The sequence below is a fragment of the Schistocerca cancellata genome, chromosome 2 (assembly GCF_023864275.1).
Source record: "Schistocerca cancellata isolate TAMUIC-IGC-003103 chromosome 2, iqSchCanc2.1, whole genome shotgun sequence".
Lineage (NCBI taxonomy): Eukaryota > Metazoa > Arthropoda > Insecta > Orthoptera > Acrididae > Schistocerca > Schistocerca cancellata.
In genome coordinates, this window is record NC_064627.1 from 702,071,974 (window position 1) to 702,093,689 (window position 21,716).

Here is a 21,716-nt window from a genome sequence, read left to right on the forward strand (position 1 = left end):
CGTGACCTCCAGCATGAAACAGGAGTGTGTGTGAGATTTTCTGGCAGCAGATCGACCATTGTAGGGAACAATGCTGACACACTGGCTCCACTGTAGAGCAGGCTGGGGTAACAGTTTGTCTACATGAATTGCCATGGGTGAGGCCTCATCCACTGGTGAGTGGGGGAAGGAAGGCAGCAGATCAGATTCCATGGGAGTCATGGGAGGTATCCCTGTCCACATCCGGTTTTGCAGTCAAAGTAGGTTTGTAGATATCATAGTGAGGATGGCAGTGAATAAACGCACTGTGGCAACAGGGAATCTTGCATCAGAAGAATGCCATGCTGAACCCATCACCTGGCATGCTCATGGACGGCAGCACTGAGGGTCCAATAGGTCGCGGACGCAACTGATTGCATTGCTGCTCCTGATAGACATCCACTACCAGCAAATGCTGACCTGTGCAACCCATCATGACACCCAGTGCCGATCGAAGACTGGCCCCAAATGACAGGCCAGCAAGAAAATTGCAGTGGGCTTCGATGGTCTGGGGCATACGACTCAGGGTGCAGCAAATCCAAAAGACACCATAGCTGGTGCCCATGCGAAAATTCCACTGAACTGTACCCATTAACCAATGTCATGCAAGTTGATGCATGAAAAATACTGGCCCCATGACAATTTCACCAACAATTCCTCTGGTGGGAAAATTGCATATGAGTCCGTGACACATTCCCTGAGGACAGTCTTTTTAACATCACTGCAGAGGCACACGACAACATCTGACTTCTGATTGACCCTGACCTAGTCATGCATGATGAAGGGAATGGGGTAGGGCCAGAAAATTTAAGTATTGTGTACAATTTGAGAGACGTGTGCTTCAGAATTTTCGACTTGACCCAGGGTATTCTCAAACAGATGGTTGTACAGCCATAGAAAAGAGAGTCCAAGTGTTACAAGGGAACTGTTGAGACATTGACTGTACGTTGTCAGCAGTCTAGAAACTAAAAACAGAAATGCTGTCTAACCCAAAAATACTGGTGAATTAACCACTAACAGTGTAACTTGCCATTCCGAATGCTGATAAGAGGTTGAGAATTGCCCTCTCAAAGGGATATGCTTGTTTACTATGAGACACAATGATGTAGTGGCCATTGTGTCACAGGGCAGCCTAAGAGACTGTACATATCTAAGTTAATTAGATTGTCCATCGTTCTTTTGTCTACCTCGAACTCAATTGGCCACCCATCCACTACCAATGTAAGCAGAATACACTGATGCGCTGCTTGTGGGGCATCAGAAACAGCCTCCGATTCAAAGGAAAACACTGAGGCCTCTGATGACCATCCCGAGGCTCACTGTCACAAACCATTGTCAAATGGCCAACATTATGACGTACCCCACACATGGCATCTACATGTGGGCAGTTCCATTGAATGTGCACCACCTGACAATTTGGGCATGTCTGCTGACTTTCCCATTGAGGAAAATCAAGTACAGTGGGAGAGTGATGCTGAGAACCCAAAAAATGCTGTGAACAGGGATTACTATGCTGTGACAGGGTGTATATGCCACAGTACAACCGGACGATCCAGGAGAAACTGGGGAATTTTTTCATCCAGGAGAAAACTGGGAAAAACATGGGAATCTTTTAGAACTCCGGGAATTTTTCAGAGTATTAGTTTTCCATGAAAGTTTTGTAATTTTTATTGCTAACAACTGATAGTCTAACAAAGAATATTACTCTACCTCACTACTGCAGAATTATATTGCAGCAATAAAACATAAACGGGAGAAAAAAATTAAGTAAAACCGAAGTTGCAAAGGAAATGCAACATTTACAACAAAACAAACTGCACACGCAAACATGTGCCAACAACAAAACATGTTAAAGGCATTAGGACGAAAGACTATGCAATACTTCATAACAGCAAACTGCTTGCGATGAGCGTGACTTCACAGTTGTTTATGTTAGCTTCGTTAGAGAATATGCCAGTCACGTAGAACAGCACGTTCTCCTGCTTTTGGCTACTTGGAAGTGTGGCTGTAGCAAGCAGCCAGATGCTACGCAGAAAATTTTTTTGGGACACAGTGTTTACATTTAGTTATTTTGTTGTTTCCTCTTCATTTACAGATCTCGTGTCAAATGGAAACAAAACTGATTTCTGTGGCTTGGAGCCATCAATTCATAGATTTTGCAGATTCATAGATAAAATAGATCACATAATTATGCAAGGCTAAAATACGTTATTCGTTTCAGGTTTTTGGTTTTATTTTAATTCCAGGTTTTTAACAGTCAAGCATTAATCACCTTGCAGAACGGTGAAGTTATTTTTGTTGGTTTGCTAAAGAAATTTGGTTGTTATTAATCTTTTCCACTGAGGCAGTCAATTTATTTGAAACGAAGTGTTTCATTCCATACTATTGGCTAGTTTCAACTGTTTGCTGGATTTCAAGTGCACTTTTTTATCTTCTGGCACGTATGGCACTATCGATAAAATGTAATGAGCGTATGGCATCGTTGGCCGGGAGACCCCTATTCGGGGAAGTTGGGCAGCCAGGTGCAAGTCTTTATTTCATTCGACACCACGATAATAAAGAACCAAACTCGAGATAATGCAGTAATGATAATCCAAGAAAATTTACATCCCAAAAACCTTACTGAAAAGCTTAATTTCAGGTTGGGGCCTTTTTCATTGTGAATCTGGACATACAAATGTACACTTTAAACTGAATTGGGTATTTTAGAATGGTTTACGAAATTCTGATGCTCTTGCATTATAACACTCGTAAAAAAAATAAGACCAATTTATACGTGAAACCTTAGCTTTTCTGATGGCTAATTGATCTTCGAGACCAGTATTATACGTGAAAGCGTAGCTTCCCTTGCAGCCACAATTGTATATTAATTTAAACCATTAATTTTCCCTACTAGTGTGTTTGCGCTATTTAACAGTTCTGTTGCTGTTGACTGACTATATCACATGTTCTATGCTCCGAATATCTGCTTTCAGTGGCTGGCGAGATCAAATGGCATGGGTTATGATTGACTGACAAAAGCACATTGCAAACTCGATTTCAATGCTTCGGAAACTAACTTGCCGAGTTTGGTGGAATTTGAATTTATACTTTTGTAATATGAAAATATGCAGCGTCCTTGTGGCAGCATATAACTTTTTTTTCCCCGCTCGTGGTGGTTTACTAATGTACTGGGAATTTCAAGCCAGTGCATGAAATCTTAACCCTTCAAAGGATTGATAAGTTTTTCAGATCCAAGGGAAAGTATCCTTTTATTTAACATGGGGAAAGTGTGTTTTGGTCTGGGAGAAAGTGTACTTTAACCAGGAAATCTGGGGAAAAATCCAGAATTTTTTTTTCCTTGTCCACATATACACCTTGTGTGACTTGTCTCAAACCTGTCGATACCATTGTGGGCCAAAAAAGGCAGCACCATGATGTCACTGCGCTCAACTCATCAATGGCATCAACATATGGTGGCTCAGCAGAAGGCAGGGCTGCCTGCCTCACCCCATAGGGCACTGAGTAATGTTTGTCATGCACATCTTACTTTGCCAGTTGCCAGTTGTTAGACAGTGTCCTTTGCCACTACTGTATGTGTTCATGTGATTCCACAATCTTGGTGATTTAGGCTAAAGATGGGTCAAATAGTGCCAGTGTCCTAATTTGGATTATTGGGTCAGGACAATCACATCCCTAATTAGCAAGTCCAAATATGAGGTGGGACATTGGGAATACTCGAACTTATAGTTGTATGAGAGCCCTGCAGATCAGTTATCCTTGCTATTTGTAACTCTGGGACACTTGTGGTGCTAGTTAAATGATAACTGTACTGCCACCATGGTTAAACTGTAACTGTGCTGCCACCTCATGGGTTTGATGATCGAAGTACTGCGTGAGCAACTGACATATATCCTCAAAGTTAAGTTCCTCAGGTTTGATAGAGGGCTTCGAATTTTGCTTGATTGTGTACAGTCTCAAACTGCTGGGCATTAACAAGGCAGCCCTAGGAGATGGATCGATGATATAGTTTACCTTTCAGTGCAGCAAGAACAACCTTAGGTAATGCTCCCAATTTCTATAGACTGATCAAAATTGGCAAATGGTGTCAAGGGCAGTGAAGCAGGAGGCTTCTCAGCAGGTGCCTTGCTTGCCAGCAGGGCAGCCTGCATATAGATCAGTTCCACATTCTGTTCAATCTCTACTCATACTGCAGTTTTTATTGCTGCTCCTGGAGGAGCAAACATGCTGGGTCCATGGTGGCTACAATCTCACACTGGAAAAGAAAAGTGTTAAAAGTGTAAGAAAGTGCTATGTCATGACTGTAGTATCTGCACAGGCATGTCAACGACATAGTACCGTCACTGACGGCACAGAATGATACTATACTTTCTGATGGTTGCCCCACTAAAAGCTTGGGGAGCTGAACCCAGGAAGAAGAAGCAGAGCATCTACATACACTGATCAACCTGAACATTATGACCATCTACCTAATAGCTGGTATGCCCACCTTATGCAGGGAAAAACAGTGGCAAAGTGTCATGGTGTGGAAGCAATAAGACCTTGGTACATTGCTGGGGGGGGGGGGGGGGAGTTGGCACATGGGTGCACCCCCCCCCCCCCTCTCTCCCCCCTCTCCCCCCTACACACAATGTCACCAAATTCCCTTACATCCTGGAGAGGGAGGTGGGTGAGGGCGATGAGCTCAGACGTGATTTTCAATTGCATCCCAGATGTGTTTTATCGGGTTCAGATCTGGGAAGTTGGGGGGGAGGGGGGTGTGGTCAGCACATCAATTGGAACACACCACTGTGTTCCTTGAACCACTCCTTCACACTCCTGTTCTTGTGACATGATGCTTTATCTTTTTGAAAGTGTGGGAAAAATGATTGTCATGAAGGGGAGTACATGTTCTGCAACCAGTGTGCAATGCTTATTTGCCATCATGGTGCCTTGCACAAGCTCCATCAGACCCATGGATGCCCAAGTGAATGTTCCCCAGAGTCCGATGGAGCTGCTGCCAGCTTGTCTCTGTTCCACAGTATAGGTGTTCCTGTTCCCTGGAAGATGATGCATTTGTGCCCTTCCATCAGCGTGATGAAGGAGGTCTCAGGAATAATCACACCAAGCAATGTGCTCTATCTCTGCACCAAGGTCCAGTGCTGATGGTCATATGTCCATTTCAGTCATAGTTGTCTATGTTGTGGTGTTAACATTGGCGCATGCATGGGTTGTTGGCTGCAAAGGTCCATTGTTAGGAGTGTTCAGTGTACTGTGTGTTAAGACACACTTGTAATCTGCTCAGCATTAAAGTCTGATGTTAGTTCCACCACAGTTTGCCATCTGTCCTGATTTACCAGTCTGCACAGCCTACGACGTCTGACTTCTGTAATGAGGTATGGCCGCCAAACCCTGCAACGTGTGGACGTGGTTTCATCTTGGTTTCGCTATGTGTTGAAAACACTCATTGAACACTTGACAAGTCATACCATTTGCGAAACCCTTGTTCCGAGCCTCTGGGCCATCACATCTGAACCTGTCAAATGCAGATAGATTGCAGGTAGATTCCCCATTCTACCCACAGACAGCACACTCACTGATACATGCACCGTGCAATATGTTTGACTAGCAGTCATTGCTCACCAGATGATGATGCTGTCACCTGGACGGGATTATATGAAAATAGGTTGGTGCTCATAATTTTGTGGCTGATCAGTGTACATACTCCACAGGCCGCCATATGGTGCATAGCAGAGGGCACTATGTATCACTGCTAGTCATTTCCTTTCCAGTTCCACCCACTAATAGATCATATAAGCCTCCACACAAGGCCTAATTTTTCTTATGTCTTATGTTTGTGATCCTTATGTGAAATGTACATTACTGACAGTAGAATCATTCTGCATTCAGTCCCATTCTCTAAATTTCCTTAAGAGTGCCTTGCAAAAGATCATAGTCTTCACTCCAGCTATTCCCATTTGAGTTCATGAAGCATCTCCATAATACTTGCCTGCTGATCGAACCAACTGTAACAAATCTAGCAGCACGCCTGTGAATCACATCAATGGTTTCCTTTAATCCAACCTGGTGGGGGTCTCAAACATTCAAACAATACTCAATGAGTTAGAATTTTTTAAAATTCTCCCAATGAAATGAGGCAACCACTTGTCTTCCCTACTACTGCCTATGTGCTCATTCCATTCCATACTGCTTTGCAAGATTACACCTAAATATTGATTAATGTGGCTGTGTCATGCAGTACATTACTAATACAGTAATATTGTATTCAAACTACGTTAATACTGTATTCAAACATAACATGATTGTTTTTCCTACTCATTCCCATTAACTACATTTAGAACAAGCTGCCGTTCATAACACCTACTAGAAAGTTTGTCTATGTCATCCTGCATCCTCCTAGCCACTCAATGATGACACCATCCTGTACATCACAGCACCATCAGCAAACAGCCCAAAACTGTTGCTCACCCTGTCCATCATATCATTTATGTATATAGAGAAGAAGAATGGTCCTACAACACTTCTCTGGGGCACTCCTAATGGTACTTGTTTCTGATGGACGCTCACTATCGAGGGCAATGTACTGGTTTCTATTACTTAAGAAGTCTTTGAGCCACTCACATTTATGAGGACCTATTCCATATGCTCATATCTTTGCTAACAGTCTGCAGCAGGGCCCCGTGTCAGTCATTTTCCAGAATTCCAAAACATGGAATCTACCTGTTGCCCTTCATCCATTGTTCTCAGGATATCATATGAGAGAAGGGCAGTCTGAGTTTCCACGAGTGACGCTTTCTAAGTCCATGCTGATTCGTGGACAGAAGCTTTTCTGTCTCAAGGAAATTTATTACATTCTAACTCAGAATATTTTCAAGAATTCTGCAGCAGACCAATGTTAAGGATAATGGTATGTAATTATGTGGGACTGCTCTGTTATGTATAAGGAGTACCATGCATTTTTATTCCAGTTGTTTGGAACTTTGCGCTGGGTGAGAGATTTGTGATAAATGCAGGCTAAGTAAGGGACAGACTTTCTGTAAAACCAAATAGGGATTCCACCCGGACCTTGCAACTTATTTGTTTTCAACTCTTTCAATTGCTTCTCGACAGCAGGGATGCCTGTTTCTGTGGCCTCCATGTGGGAGTCTGGGTGGCAGTCAAATGACAGTATATTTGTATCACCATCCTGCATGAATGTTTTCTTAAGTGTGAATTTCAAACTTTAGGTTTCCTTTTGGTGTGATATATTGCCAACTCAGGCTGGTTGATGAGTGATGGGATAGAAGCCTTTGACCCACTTTGTGATTTTATGTATGCACTGAAGTTGCTTGAGTTCTTGGCAAGAACTTTCATAAAGGTATGACAGTGGAAGTTGTTGTGAGCCTTGTGTATTGATCTTCTTACTGATGCATGAATTTCTGCTAAATTTTGCCTGTCAACATTTGCACATTCTTTTTTGAATCAAAAGTGCAACAATTTGAATCCTCAGCATTTTCTGAATTTTGTTATTAAATCACAGAGGTTCTTATCCTTTATTACACATAAGTCTCCAGAGCGTGATTTACAATCAGTTTCAACTTTGTTCATAATTCCTCTATATCAGTCATGTTGGAACTCAGTGATGTCCATTCGTTGTCTAAATGGGATGCCAAAAACTGCATATCAGCTTGTTTTAGCAGAAATACTGCTGCAGTCTTTTTGATTGTTGTGTTAACTTGAGTAACCATTGTCACTATAATGATGTCTTGTTCACTATTCCCTGTCTATACACTGACACTATTAATAAGGTCAGGCCTGTTTGTAGCTACTAGGTCTAAAATATTTCAGTGTGTGTGGGTTGTCTAAGTAGTTGTTCAAGGAAACTTCTGCAAAATGTGTTCAAAAATACTTCAGAAGACTGTCCATACCACATGCAATCAATCCACAGTGTCCCAGTCTATACTCGGCAGGTTAAAGTCATCTCTGACTAATATTGCATGATCAGGTATGTCCATGCTACTGAACATAGACTTCCGTTGAATGATTCTACAAATGTTACAATGGACTTGGGTGGCTGGTAATGACATCCAGTAATTAACTTGAGTTGCTAATTGCATCAAGATAACTTCACAGTCAGACTTGGTTCTGACCTCGATAGACACAATATTTTTCTTGATGCCGGTGAATACTCCCCATCCTATGATGTCTACTGCGTCATTCCGATATATGTTCTATGACTTGCTATTCTTTTCGCTTTCTATTTCGGGTTTCATAGAACTCTCGGTTCCAAGAATAATTTGAGCAGAGGGTGAATCTGCGGAGCAGAAGGACGTCTGAACGCTGTGTAGAGATGAGCCTAGAGCAAACACAACATGGCCATTGTGACTGAGTAACTGAGCGCAGCAAAAACAGAGTACAGTGTGAGGCAAAAGCAGATGATGTTCACATAACAACTGCCCGGACAGGCCTATTGCCACTGACAGGTAAACGCCTGGATTGGATGGTCTACCTTGCAACACTTAGCACATGTCCTCTGTGGCAGTGTTCTGCACTATTATTCCACTATGATTCTCATGCCAGTTCATCTGCATCCAACTCATTATCTGCTAGTGGGGCATGAAACAACTAGTGCCCATCAGCACAGTAGCCTGTCACCTTCACATTGTAAGGTAGTACTGTCTTAAAAACTTAGGCCATTTTAATGGCTGGTAAGTATACGCAATTTGTTTCTTTTCTGAGGATGGTATAGCCTTAATGAAGGCCCACTGAGTTGAACGGATTTAGGTTGAAATAGCTATGAACTTAAACCACATTGGCATTCAATCCATTCTCTGATGCCCATCACTGATGCTGTGGCCCCACCTTGTCAGAGTTTGTTTGCAGGTTTTGACATCCATTTCCTTGCGACATAAGCCATGGGGTTTTCACAAAGTTGGTATTTCCGTCTATTGTTTGTAATATCACAGAAGTTGCTTCCTAATAACACATTTATCCATATTGTCAGTGGCATATTTATTGTCTGCACTTTGCTGTTTTTCTTTGTGGTGAATACAAGAATTCCACTCATCTCCTCATGGTGCCCCTCCTACCATAATTACCCAGCATTAACATTTCTGTGTGCACTGTCACTGCTTTCTTCTTATCATCACCAATAAATTTTTGTTAGCAGCAAGTCACTGTGGCTGCCTGAAAAAGGATATTCCATGATAATTTTTCATGTTTCCACTGTAAGGCAAACAACATGCACTACTTTGAACTGGAGCATGGTGTACCTAGTCACGTGACCAAGTTAATTCTTGCTAGAGAGAGAGAGAGAGAGAGAGAGAGAGAGAGAGAGAGAGAGAGAGTGCACATGTGTTCGCATTTGTCGGATATTTCAGTTGTTATTGGTTTATATCTACCTATCCAGGTATGTGTTCATTTTCTCATGGTTACATTTTATTAAAATACAGGTTAATTATTATAAGAAGTAAAAACAAGTAGTAGTCATTTTTAATAAGGCTATTTATGTAGAACAAATGGTGGTGTTGCTAGTTTCAATCTGGTGGGATAAGTTTCAGCAAAATATCATCTTGTTAGATGATCTTTACAGGTGGAACAGCTTTTTTGGTACCTACAGTTGCTTGTACAGTAATGATGTCTACAAGCCACCACAAAGTAGGTGTTAAATGTGCACTATCATCTGAACAGCTGCACATGTTAAAAAGACCGACAATTGGTGATGAAACATGAGATGTATAAAGACTCTAGCAATTACATAATGGTCCATTGTCTGTGGAAAGAATGTGTGCTAATATTGTGGCATTATGCAATAAGACTGGTCTGCTACTTGTTTTACATTTGATCCTGTGTCAGTCAAATGTGCATTTGAATTCCTCATTTTCCATTTTTTGTCCCCTTCATGTCTCATTCACTCACCCTCTTCTTATGCACTCTCCCTCACACCATCCTGTAACACACACTTTTAATTTCAATTTCCCATTTATTCAGTCACTCCTTGTTAGCTGTGTCTTCAGCATCTGTCAGCCCATTTATTCTTCTCAAGTGATGTAGCAGCAAAAAATGTATCCAAGATTTCTTCCATTGCTGCTTCAAGCATCAGTGAGACCAGTTAAACCACTTGTCATAAATTGTATTTAAACAAAGCAGTCTATTAGATCATGACATTATGTTCTGATCCGCATATGTGAACCAGTTAATTGCTTTCTTTGAACTTTAAAATTAGAACCTGAGGCTGTATATACGTGTTTATAAGTTTTGAACCAGTTAATATTCCTGCCACAAATATTAAATTTGTTTATAACTTTAAATAGCATTACTGCATCAACTTAAAGCAGTGCTGATAAGGTAATGTATTTAATAAGCTTCCTGAATAGGATTTTTTGTTTATGTTTTAAATAATTGTACTCTTTTATGAAAAATATTATGATGCACTAATTTATAGACATTGTTTAAAATTCTAAATATAATTATTTTCTTTGCAGTTCAGTGCTTGACAAGTGCATTCTGTTTGTAACAATGCCTAAGAAAAAACAGCCCTTATCTTTAGAAAGATTGAGTCTTGCAGCTGTTGGTCAGTTTGTGGCACACATAGGCCGCATCATGATATCTCCAGGATCACCTATTTCACATGAAATGCCAACTCAACGTCCTGAGTATTTGCAGAACACCTTCCAATGGCTGAATGAACTATTATACTCAAGTGTTCCTAGATCTCTGTTTGATAAAATGGCTACTCATATTTTAACATCAGTCAGTGAATTAATAAAAGAAACAAAAGATTCTTATAGCCAGGATCAACCCATGTGGCTCTTTCTCAATAAAATGAATATAGTTGTTAAGTTAACAGAAGTTGCAGTCAACTATCATCTACGTGAAATGAATATCTCAGTGTGGCCAAAAATTATGAGACATGTTTTGTATCAAACATTAGAGAAGATGACTGGCCTTGAAACATTGAATCTTGGATCTGGTTCTGGAGGCTGGAAAACTTCTGACTTTGAAAAGACGGTTATACAGGGCATCACAGCAATGAAAAATTTAGTATCACTTTGTCTTTGTTTTGACTGTACTGATCATATTATATCAATTGTAGCAAACAACTGTAGTAGGTTACGCATCTTAGATGTTACTTCATCACGCTCTGTAACTGATCGCAGTATACCATCTTTATTGAATTGCCAGGATTTGAGGCAGTTACTGTTATATCGAACTTCTGTATCTATTGAAGGCTATGCTGAATTGTTAGTGGGTTTAAAAAACTTAAGAGATCTTGGGCGCTGTGATGAATTTGGCACCATTCTTGAACATTTACGGTTTTCCAGCACATATTCTCATCCACTGGGATTACATATTTTCCAGAGCCGAGATGTGACAACCTATCATTTAAATTTACTTATAGAGATGTGTCCTTGTGTCAGACATGTTTCCATTTACCATGATGAAAGAATTAGTGACCTTACAGTACTTGCAGCTCTAAATGATTTAAGAGAACTGAAACTTATGTCTTGTGATTTTTATACTGACCATGTCAAGCTTTTGTTGGAAGTCAAAGGACAAAATCTGACTTGGTTGCACCTTGAACATGTAGAAGAAATTGATCTAAATGCACTTATATACATTAGCCAGTTTTGCCCAAACTTAAAAAAATTAGTTTTTTATAACTGTGATTTTCTAGAGCATACATCTGTATCAATGAAGACACTTTCAGTTAAACCTTTCCAGTATTTGGAATACATAATGTGTGTTGTAGACTGTGCACTTGTACATCTTGAATTTTTATTATCTAGTTGTTTCAACATTAAGTATATACAGTTAGGTTCCTCTACTGGTATTGGTGATGACACAATGGCTAAAGTTCTGGCAGTCAACCCAATGCAAAAACTTGAAGAATTAAAAATTTTGTATAGTGATAATTTGAGTATGCATACTGTAAATTTGTTAATGAACCACTGTGATAATCTCAGGGTTTTGTCTGAACTAGAAAGTTGGCAAGGAATCTCTCCAGCTGAGCTTCAGCAATTTCGGGAACACCTGAAAAATAGTAACACTGATTTGGATGTGAGACCAACTCTGTCATACTAGTGCATTGTGGTCGATTCCTAATTGTGTATAACATTGTGTTGTTAGAAGTGAAGCAACGCAGATCGAATGTAATTATTTGCTGCTGCATTACTCTGTGATGTTGGCATCAAATTGTAATAATGTTTGTGATAGTGGTACCTGAGGTACAAAAAAACCAGCAGATGTTGGTAAACGTGTGAATATATTTTGTGGCAGTGTTGTAAGAAATGCTTATTTTTATAAGTCTTTCATGAGGCTATTAAGAAAGTTTGAGTATTGCATTGTACATATTTGATGTATTTATTGGTACTTGCTATGTCAGAAGACTGTTTAATAATGTAACACAGAAAAAAATGTTGCAAGGTGCTGTGGACTCAGCAGAATTAATTAAATGGATAGTTGAACAATATTGGTGGGTTAATCATAGTTGTTGTTAAGGAAACAAATATTTTGAAAGTTACTTATAACTGTTAATATCCTTAACATGGTATTTCTTGATGGTTTATTGCAGAAAGTAACTTTGTGCATGCTTTTGTGACATGGCTGCTTTTTCATTTCTGATCTATACATTTTCATATAATTTTATGGTGTGGTGCTTTTCTTGTTTGTGTTGTTAGTGACAGACAGACCGTAATATTGATATAGTTTCTGAAGACCCCCCTCCCTCTCCCTGCCCCCCTCCTCCTCCTGCGTTCTCTCTCTCTCTCTCTCTCTCTCTCTCTCTCTCTCTCTCTCTCTCTCTCTGTTGTCATTGTTGTTGGTTTGCAATACTTTTTGTTTTGTGTTCTCCCATGTTACTGATCATTATGTTCCGTACATTTGTTCAATCTGATAATACCTTTTCCAGTAGTTTGTGAGGACTGTGTTTCTGTCTCCAGAGTTCCTTTTTGAGCATTTGTAGGTATCAGGTTACAATGCTAGATGTAGTGAGAATTGTAGACTTAAATATTACTGCAGTTCTGCAGCGGGAGGTGCAACAACAACTACTACTGTATTAATAATAATAACAATAAACAAAATCATATAAAGAAGGAAGGAAATTCATTGGTTTTGTAAAACAAATGTGATCATTGTAAATTTGTAGCTATGTTTCATATTTTTGAGATGTTATTTCCAAGGAGGAATGTGTGTTGTGTATATTGACAACAGTATTGTTTATTCAAATTTGACATATCACACAAACGTAATTTTGCTGTTGACTTCTTTTAGTTGCTTTATAGGCAGCTTTCTCTCTCTCTCTCTCTCTCATGTCAATTGTTTGGTTGAAATTTTCCATTGATTATTTACTGCTGTTCAGGCAGTTAACATTATTTAAGCAATCTCAAAAGAGATTTACAGTATCAGTTATATACACACAGCCATCTCACTAGTTGGCTATAATTTCTTATGTAGTGCTGTGTTGTCTTTCATTTGTTAAAAAATTCAATCGTGTGAATCTAACTGATGGGTTCATCATCACTGCTGGAAAAGTCCATTAGCTATAATTATGTTTATTTTGTTTATAGTCAATGCCACATCAGCACACATTACAAAAACAAGCAGGTAAATATATTAAAAACCATTTGTTTTACAATCTAGCACTTAGAAGATAGCCTTATACATGTATTAGCGACTATTTTTCACAGTCTACATTTACTGTCAAACAAACATTAATGGATTTATTTTCCAATTGGCAAATGTCAAAATTAACTGTGTATCTTAATGCTGCAATAGCTGTGCAAAAAGTAATAGTTTATTGGGAAAACTATAAATTATGACACAGGAGTTGAAAACCTACATACCAAATTAGAAGCCTTGGATAAACAGTGGATGTATTGGTTTTCCTGTGCCCACATAAGAGATCACAGTGGACAAAATGAGGTTTATTAACTGTTAAAAAGTACTGGAACCCAAGAAATATTACCGAAAATTTTGAAAAATGCCTTTTAAGTGCCAACCCAATGTAAATTTTATTTTGACTTTTTGAAGCTGTTTTGAAAGGGTTAAAATTCAGATTGATGTTGGACTCATAGGGAATGATAAAAGTAGAATCAAGATGAGGATCAAAAGGCTTAAAGGATACCAAATAAAACCTTTCAAAGACTTAAAGAATGAACATGAGCTCACTTCTCTTGTACTCATGGATCTTTTTGGTTTCATTTAGGTACTATTTCTTTACATTGATTTGTATGATTTACATGGATATTTTGTTCCTGTATGTGCCACAAAGTAGCCATTTTCATTCCCAACAAATAAGATAGACATTTTTCAGTTGTGTGTGAACTGGTTTTGACTTAGTGTTCTTTTCAAGCAGTTTCATTTGCAAAATGATATTGCCCCCTTCCTTTCCTATCACAGTCCCTTCTCTCCCATCCACTCATACAGTATGTAGATTCTGAGATTCTCTCCCCCCCCCCCCTCTCTCTCTCCCCCTCCCCCTCCCCCTCCCCCCCCCTCTCTCTCTCCCCCTCTCCTTTCTCTTTACCATAGTAAAAAGGGGGAGCTGACAGTTATGGTTCCCACTGTATGTCATTTTAGTCTTATGTGGTTAGTCTTGGTGCGATTTATTGGCAAGAACATTACATTCACCTCAATTTTATAATGTTTGTTTGGTGGAATAATATAAAAAAATTATTAGTTTCTTTTGCTTTGGAATTATTTTTCTGTTGTGCTCTATAGTGCAAAGTACTCTAGATGAAGAAAAAATAAATCACTATACAGTCTTGTAGCACGGGTCATATTTTGGACTGTCGACTTCATTTCACTGTCAGCCATTAAATTAAGCATATTCAGTAAGAAAAAATGGGTGTGCAGAAACTTGATTGTTTCTGTTTTACACTAGTGTCCAACATTTTTTGTTTGTGGTTGCATTACTGCTACAGATATATTCTGGTTGCAGGTACTCCAGAATGTATGAAATATAAATTTAGCACCCACTAATTTCTCTTCAGCTAGTTAAAACTGCACAGTACTGCTCTCAGAATACATTTTAATTTTTAAAAAAATTTTCGTTTTAAAATTCAGTCTCGATCGCACCACCTATGCTGCAATAACATAGGTGACCAGTTTCGGTCATATCACATGACCATCATCAGACCTGTTATTTAATTTAGAAAGTAATAGAAACCTTACTAGATTAACAATAAAATATGACAAAATGCTTATAAGGATAAAATACAGTAAGACTTGTTATACCCATAGCATCCTTCGAAGATGGTAGGTGGAGCACTCTTCTCAGCTGCTGTGATGTCAACTGGTGCCAGCAAGTGACGGGCATATGCTTAAATACGAAGATGCTCCGCCTACCTCTTCTCCCTCCACCTCACATCAACCAATTGGTGTAAAACAGGTTCACATAATCGTCAAAACATAAAAAAAGTACAATAATAACATAAAAATAGTTATGTATAAAATTTCTCTTTACAACCATGGAACTACTTAAATATTGTAAATAATATCAATTAAAAGCTTTAAAATAACTGTACAGATGATGTATACTCAGTGTGCCCTCTATGGGCTAAGATGGCACTATCACAATGGTTTCAAAGTCAATGATGTTGTGAAGGTCTTTGGCAATGCGGCATCATATCGATATGTGAGTTGTGACTCGACTGCAAGTATACACCTATGATAGTCAGTGTGTCTGTCTTATATTAAGTTTATTTGCCACTGGTGATGTATATAATAGTGGAATGATTAGCTGCAGAGTGCTATCATATTACATACACTTTTTAAAATGTCATGAAACTGGTCCAAAAGATAAAATCGATAGGTTTACTACAAAATTGAACTCTGTACATCCAAAACTACAATTTACAGTTGAACATGACAATCAAAAACGTATTAACTACATTGACTTTGAAACCATTGTGGTAGTGCCATCTCAGCCCATAGAAGAGCACACTGAGTATACATCGTCTGTACAGTTATTTTAAAGCTTTTAATTGATATTATTTACAATATTTAAGTAGTTCCATGGTTGTAAAGAGAAATTTTATACATAACTATTTTTTGTTATTATTGTACTTTGTTTTTTTTTTTTATGTTTAGACGATTATGTGAACCCATTCTACACAGATTGGTTGACGTGAGATAGAGGGAGAAGAGGTAGGCAGAGCATCTTTGTATTTAAGCATATGCCCATCACTTGATGGCACCAGTTGACATCACAGCAGCTGAGAAGAGTGCTCCACCTACCATCTTCGAAGGATGCTATGGGTATAACAAGTCTTACTGTATTTTATCCTTATAAGCTTTTTGTCATATTTTATTGTTAATCTAGTAAGGTTTCTATTACTTTCTAAATTAAATTACAGGTCTGATGATGGTCATGTGATATGACTGAAACTGGTCACCTATGTTCTTGTAGCATATGTAGTGCAATCAAGACTGAATTTTAAAAAGAAAAAAAAAAATTTAAATTTTTTTGATCACTGTTCCAAAAAAGTTTATTAAAATTTTAATTTTTATTGTTCTTTAAGTAGCCTTTTATATGCAACTTTGCCCATGTGTGCACTTGACACTTACTTGTGTATTGCTCACATGTCCTCCTCTCCCTTTTCTCTATCAATAACCTTCTCCCCCATCTCACTGTCCATATCCTCCTCATCATATCTCTGTCCATATTTTCCTCTCCCTCTTTCTTCTCCAGCTGCCCACTACCTCTCTCCACCTGCCTCCTGCATGTGTCTCATACTCCCCCTCTCTGCTCCTTCCCATCTCTCTGTCCATCTATTGACTCTCCCCATCCCCTCCTCCTCCTCCTCTCTCTCTCTCTCTCTCTCTCTCTCTCTCTCTCTCTCTCTCTCTCTCCATCTACTGTCTCTGTCCATCCCATCATTTCATCATTTCCCTGTCTCTGTCAATCTCCTCCCCCTTCCTTCTAGTCCCCGTTCCCCTCTCCCTCTCTCTGTTCATCTCCTACTCCCCCTCCCCTTCCCTCCCTTCTGCCCTCTTCCCCTCACCATCCCCTCCTTCCCTCATGCTCTCTCTGTTCATCTCCTCCTCCTCCTCCTCCTCCTCCTCCTCCTCCTCCCCATCCCCTTCCCTCCCTTCTGCCCTCTTCCCCTCACCATCCCCTCCTTCCCTCATGCTCTCCATCCCATCTCTCTGTTCACCCCATCCTCCCCCACTTTGTCCATCCCCTCCTTCTCCACTTTGTCTACCCCCTCCTCCCCCTGCCTGTCAATCCCCCCCTCCTCCACTTTGTCCATCCCCTCCTCCTCGTACTTGTCTATCTGCTCTTCCCCACTTTGCCCATCCCCTCCTCCCCCTACCTGCCCATCCCCTCCTCCCCCTTCCCGTCCATCCCATCCTCCTACCCTCTCTGCCCACCCCATCCTTCCCCTTTCTCTGACCTCTCCGTCTGTCCATCTCCCCCTCTGCATACTCTGCTCAGCCATGCCCATCCACTCAGAAGATCCCTTTAATGCATCCCAATACAATCCCATAACACGGCTGTTGTGCTGAGCAGGCTGGATGTTGGGTTACCAACTTTTTCATCCACACCCCATCACCTTTGGGATGTAGGTGGTTCTTGCAGTACTTCTTCCCAGACAATAATCAATATGTGTACCAAATTTGGCTGAAATCTGTACTGTAGTTTAGGAGCAGGTCTCGAAAACACACACACACACACACACACACACACACACACACACACACACACACACACACCTACTTTTGTACTTGTATATAATTAATAAAATTTCCTGTGGGAAAAATTAATGTGTTTTAGCATAAATTTTAGTCTTTACAAGTGGTTGCACCTCCATTCTGCCAAAAAGTAAACTCATTTATCATTTAGCTAATGCACATTTCTCAGTCTAATCACAAAATTCCATGAATCTTTGTAGAAAATTACAAAGATTGTCTTATAGGTAAGATGTGTTCATCTAAGGAACAACCTAATTTGTATTTAAATCCTGCTAAGGAATACTATTTATTTTTTTGGTCATGTCAGGAAGTGTACCAAGTCAGTTGACGTTTTAGTCCCACTATCTGGTTTATATTGTCCAAGTCTAAACAGTCATCAATTAAAAACGTGATACTAAAGCAATCTCTACTCCCCCCTCCCCCCCCCCCCTCCCGTCTCTCTCTCTCTCTCTCTCTCTCTCTCTCTCTCTCTCTCTCTCTCCAGGTATTGCCTTGCCTGTCACACAGGGACACTTGAGTGTGTATGGCCACAAGGGGGAGGTACAGCTAACATTAATCTTTCTTCGCTATGCTCAAAAAAAAAAATCTGAATTTATTTTTCACCTATAAATGCATAACATTTTTACATTCTGCAAATATTATTTCTAAGTGAATAACAAGCAGCTGTCATTTAATGGCATGCAATCAGTATTACTATTGAAATAGTAAACATGAATTATTGTTTAAATATTACACTTTTCTGACAGTGGCCTGGTGATTATCCCTGCGCTGATTTGTTTCTTCTAGTGGTACCTTTGTTTTATTATTTGTCGTCACTGGGATTGCTTCATTCAGTGTAGAAGTTGAAAGTTTAAGTATTTACAACCAAGACTACTGCTATGTTGAAGAGTCATTAACATGCACACACTTTAACTTGATTGATTTTAGAGGGATGTTTGAGGAACATAGGTGACAAGGCTCTTCCTGTAAGTGGATTGCTACTGCAAAAGAACGATGTCGATGGAGCATACCACTGTGAAAGGAATGATATCGATGGAGCAAACAGGCTAGGCATCATACTAGTACTCTGTAGTAAATATCTACTCTCTCTGGACAGTGATGAGCAGTTGTAGATACTACCCACAATGGAGCAGAAACTGCTTATCACACATCCAGCACACATAGTAGAAGGGAATAAAACATGGCATTTGGCAAGGACTACAGTACTACCACACATTATATTGTTTGATCACCAAAGTTGGCAGTGGATGGACACGGACACTATTGAGTTGAAGTCCTGAGATTTCTACCAATTCTAAACCAAGAAATTCATGTGCCAAGATAAAATATGCATGATGTGTGTGATCTGGTTTATATACCTTTATTGTTTTGGGTTTTAATGTGTGACTTTCTAGTGTATAACTCATCCTCTCGTGTCTCATAACATACTGTTCCGTGACATTTAAAACTTTCCTGGCATATATAGTGGTTCCTAAAACTTCAGGCAAACTGCCAGAAGATAATAATTTCTGCCACAATATTTTGGCACTGTGTGTGTTTATCATAGCTGGAAGTTAACAACATCCAGCAGTTCACCTGAAATTTCATGGAACAAATCCTCCTATTTACCTATGCTTTACACATATTATGTAATGCTGTACAAATCAGTTTAACTACTGTTATTGGTGCTAATCATTGTTATACTGTGTAGCTAGTTTACAAATAACATTGACTGAGGCAATTGATTAAAGTGAGAGAGAACAGTTTTATTGTAAGTCCTCCAAATATCCTTGAATATAACACCTGACGTAGGTGAAGAATAACTACACTGAACACTGGCAAGAAGGAAAAGAACTTGATGTAAAAGTTTCTGAAATTCCATGTAGTGATTAATATGTAATTATAACAAGAATATTGTCAATACCAAATGTCCAAGATAAACTTCATTTAGAGTTATGGAGTGTAATTAAAAGTATTTATTGTATTAAATGAAAATAGCTTCTTATGGAGCGCAGTGGTAATATGTGCTACTAAACTTTTGACACAACTGGAGTTGTGTTAAATGTATGAAAATAGTGATGTTGAATCACTGAACATGAAAGTGAGATACAGGTCTACTTCTAGAGAGAGAGAAAAATCTGGTTATAAAAGTTTATATATCCTATTTGGATCTGTCTTACCCAGTATGACAGACAGAAAAGCTGGAATAATATTGCTGCAAAACAATATTTCAGCTAATATGTGTATACTTCCACAAGAAGTTACAGCAAATTAAAGGCAATGGCAAAAATGAATGGCAAGTTTTTTTTAATAGAAGTAAATTTGTTAAGTTTACTGCTTTGTTACTTGCTATAGAACTTTGTGCCTATATAGGTTTCTGAAAAAAGTATTGTATACAGTTAGTTTCAACAACTTGATTATTAAATATTGAAATAGTTTTACTTGTACATTTTATTGAAATTAATTCTCTTTTCTTTACACACCACCACTGCCACTATTTCATTCTCCTAATGCACTAGCTACGATTCACTCCAACTACAACTCCCCCCCCCCCCCCCTTTCTCGTCTCTGACACACACAGAGTAACTATCTATGTTTGCTTCACTATCCATTATGATTTTGTATAAAGGCTTGTCCTTTTGAAAATTTTTATTCTATTAAGAAATGAGGCTGAAACTGTGATATGTCAAAGTGTATAAATATCCTTCAAATTGAGTAGTGCGAAAATATACAAATATATGTATGTTTACTGTAATTGACTTGTCTGTAATCTACAATTATGTTCTGTTAAATACATTATTTCAGTTATGTGGGTATGATTTGTGTGAACTAAATTTCAGTGCTTAGGCAGCTGTTCTTGGTCTTTTAATTCTTGGAATATTAAAAACTGATGTCAGTGATAATAAGCCTGTTTGGAATAAATGTTGATATAGTATGTGGTGGTTTTGTTAATGGCTGTGAGTTAGTCAGTACTCAACATTTATTTCATTATTTCAGATATTAATACTCGAAGACAGAACCATCCCAAGTTAAAGAAAATCCTGCAAGTATCTGCATCATTGTGAACTAGCTTGTTATTACTAAAATGAGAAAATATGAGATAAAAGCACTATGGAAAGTCTTTGAGACTGGGATGAATTCTGGCAGAGAAATTAAATTCATAAAATCATGCATTTACATAAAAGCAATTGAGATAAAATCTCGTGCCACATTGTCATCAGAACTTCATTTACTGAAATTCTGTATGCAATATTAGCATTTATGTATGAACATTTACACATTCTCTATCTTTAAACATTGAGGCAGAGAATACAAAAGAAGTCAAGTGAAAACACCACAAAAACAGACTGCAAGAATTGCAGAATAATTTAGATTGTCATAAATGCAAAGTACAAGTAGACGAAGTCAATTTTCCGTGCTCTTATAACAATGCTGTAATTGACAAACACTTGTATCATCACCTGTTGTTGTATGTAGGGAGGGATCAGAACGTATTTCAAGCGAAGAAGCTTTAACTTTTCAGGATTACCCATTCCTCATGGCACTACATAGATATCAAGGTTATATATACATGTTTCTTATAATATTGTATGAATACTATTTACTTTTTACTGTTATCTGTTTTATTCCTGTAAGAGAATGATAAGTTAATAGAATGAATTAAGGCCGTATTACACAATGAATGAACAGGTTGAGGGGCTGAATCTGAAATAGACATTCTAGATTTTTTTACACATGTATGTGCTGCTGCCTCATCTTGGTAAGAAATAGGGAAGCTGGACACAATAATATGGGATCCACATAATTAGGACTACTGTTTAGTATTTCAGACAGCCTAAATCATGATGGATTGATGCATACAAATCCAAATTGCTGATTAGATTTTACACTATTCTACTTAAAGAAACAATTGAAATTCTTTGAAAGACACAGGAGGGGAGAACAGGCACTTAATTATTGTTCCATTGCAGACCTCAGTGGCTTGAGACTGTGGTAGACCTTTTATTTCATTTCCAGTAGCATTATCAAGATTAAAAATACAA

The 21,716-nt window shown here is 38.8% G+C and overlaps 1 protein-coding gene across 2 annotated transcripts in view; it reads left to right on the plus strand.

The window, feature by feature from the left end:
* LOC126162482 (ribonuclease P protein subunit p40-like) overlaps positions 1-21,716 on the plus strand; it is a 265,430-nt gene that overhangs the window by 69,770 nt on the left and 173,944 nt on the right. The window contains exon 2 of one of the 2 annotated variants that reach the window (XM_049919025.1): positions 10,482-12,469. The exons of the other annotated variant lie outside the window; for it this stretch is intronic. Within the exon in view, the coding sequence (XP_049774982.1) occupies positions 10,516-12,081 (1,566 nt within the window). The 5' untranslated portion in view covers positions 10,482-10,515 and the 3' untranslated portion in view covers positions 12,082-12,469. Of the gene's footprint in view, positions 1-10,481; positions 12,470-21,716 lie in introns of those variants that run through there. 2 annotated transcript variants of the gene reach the window in all.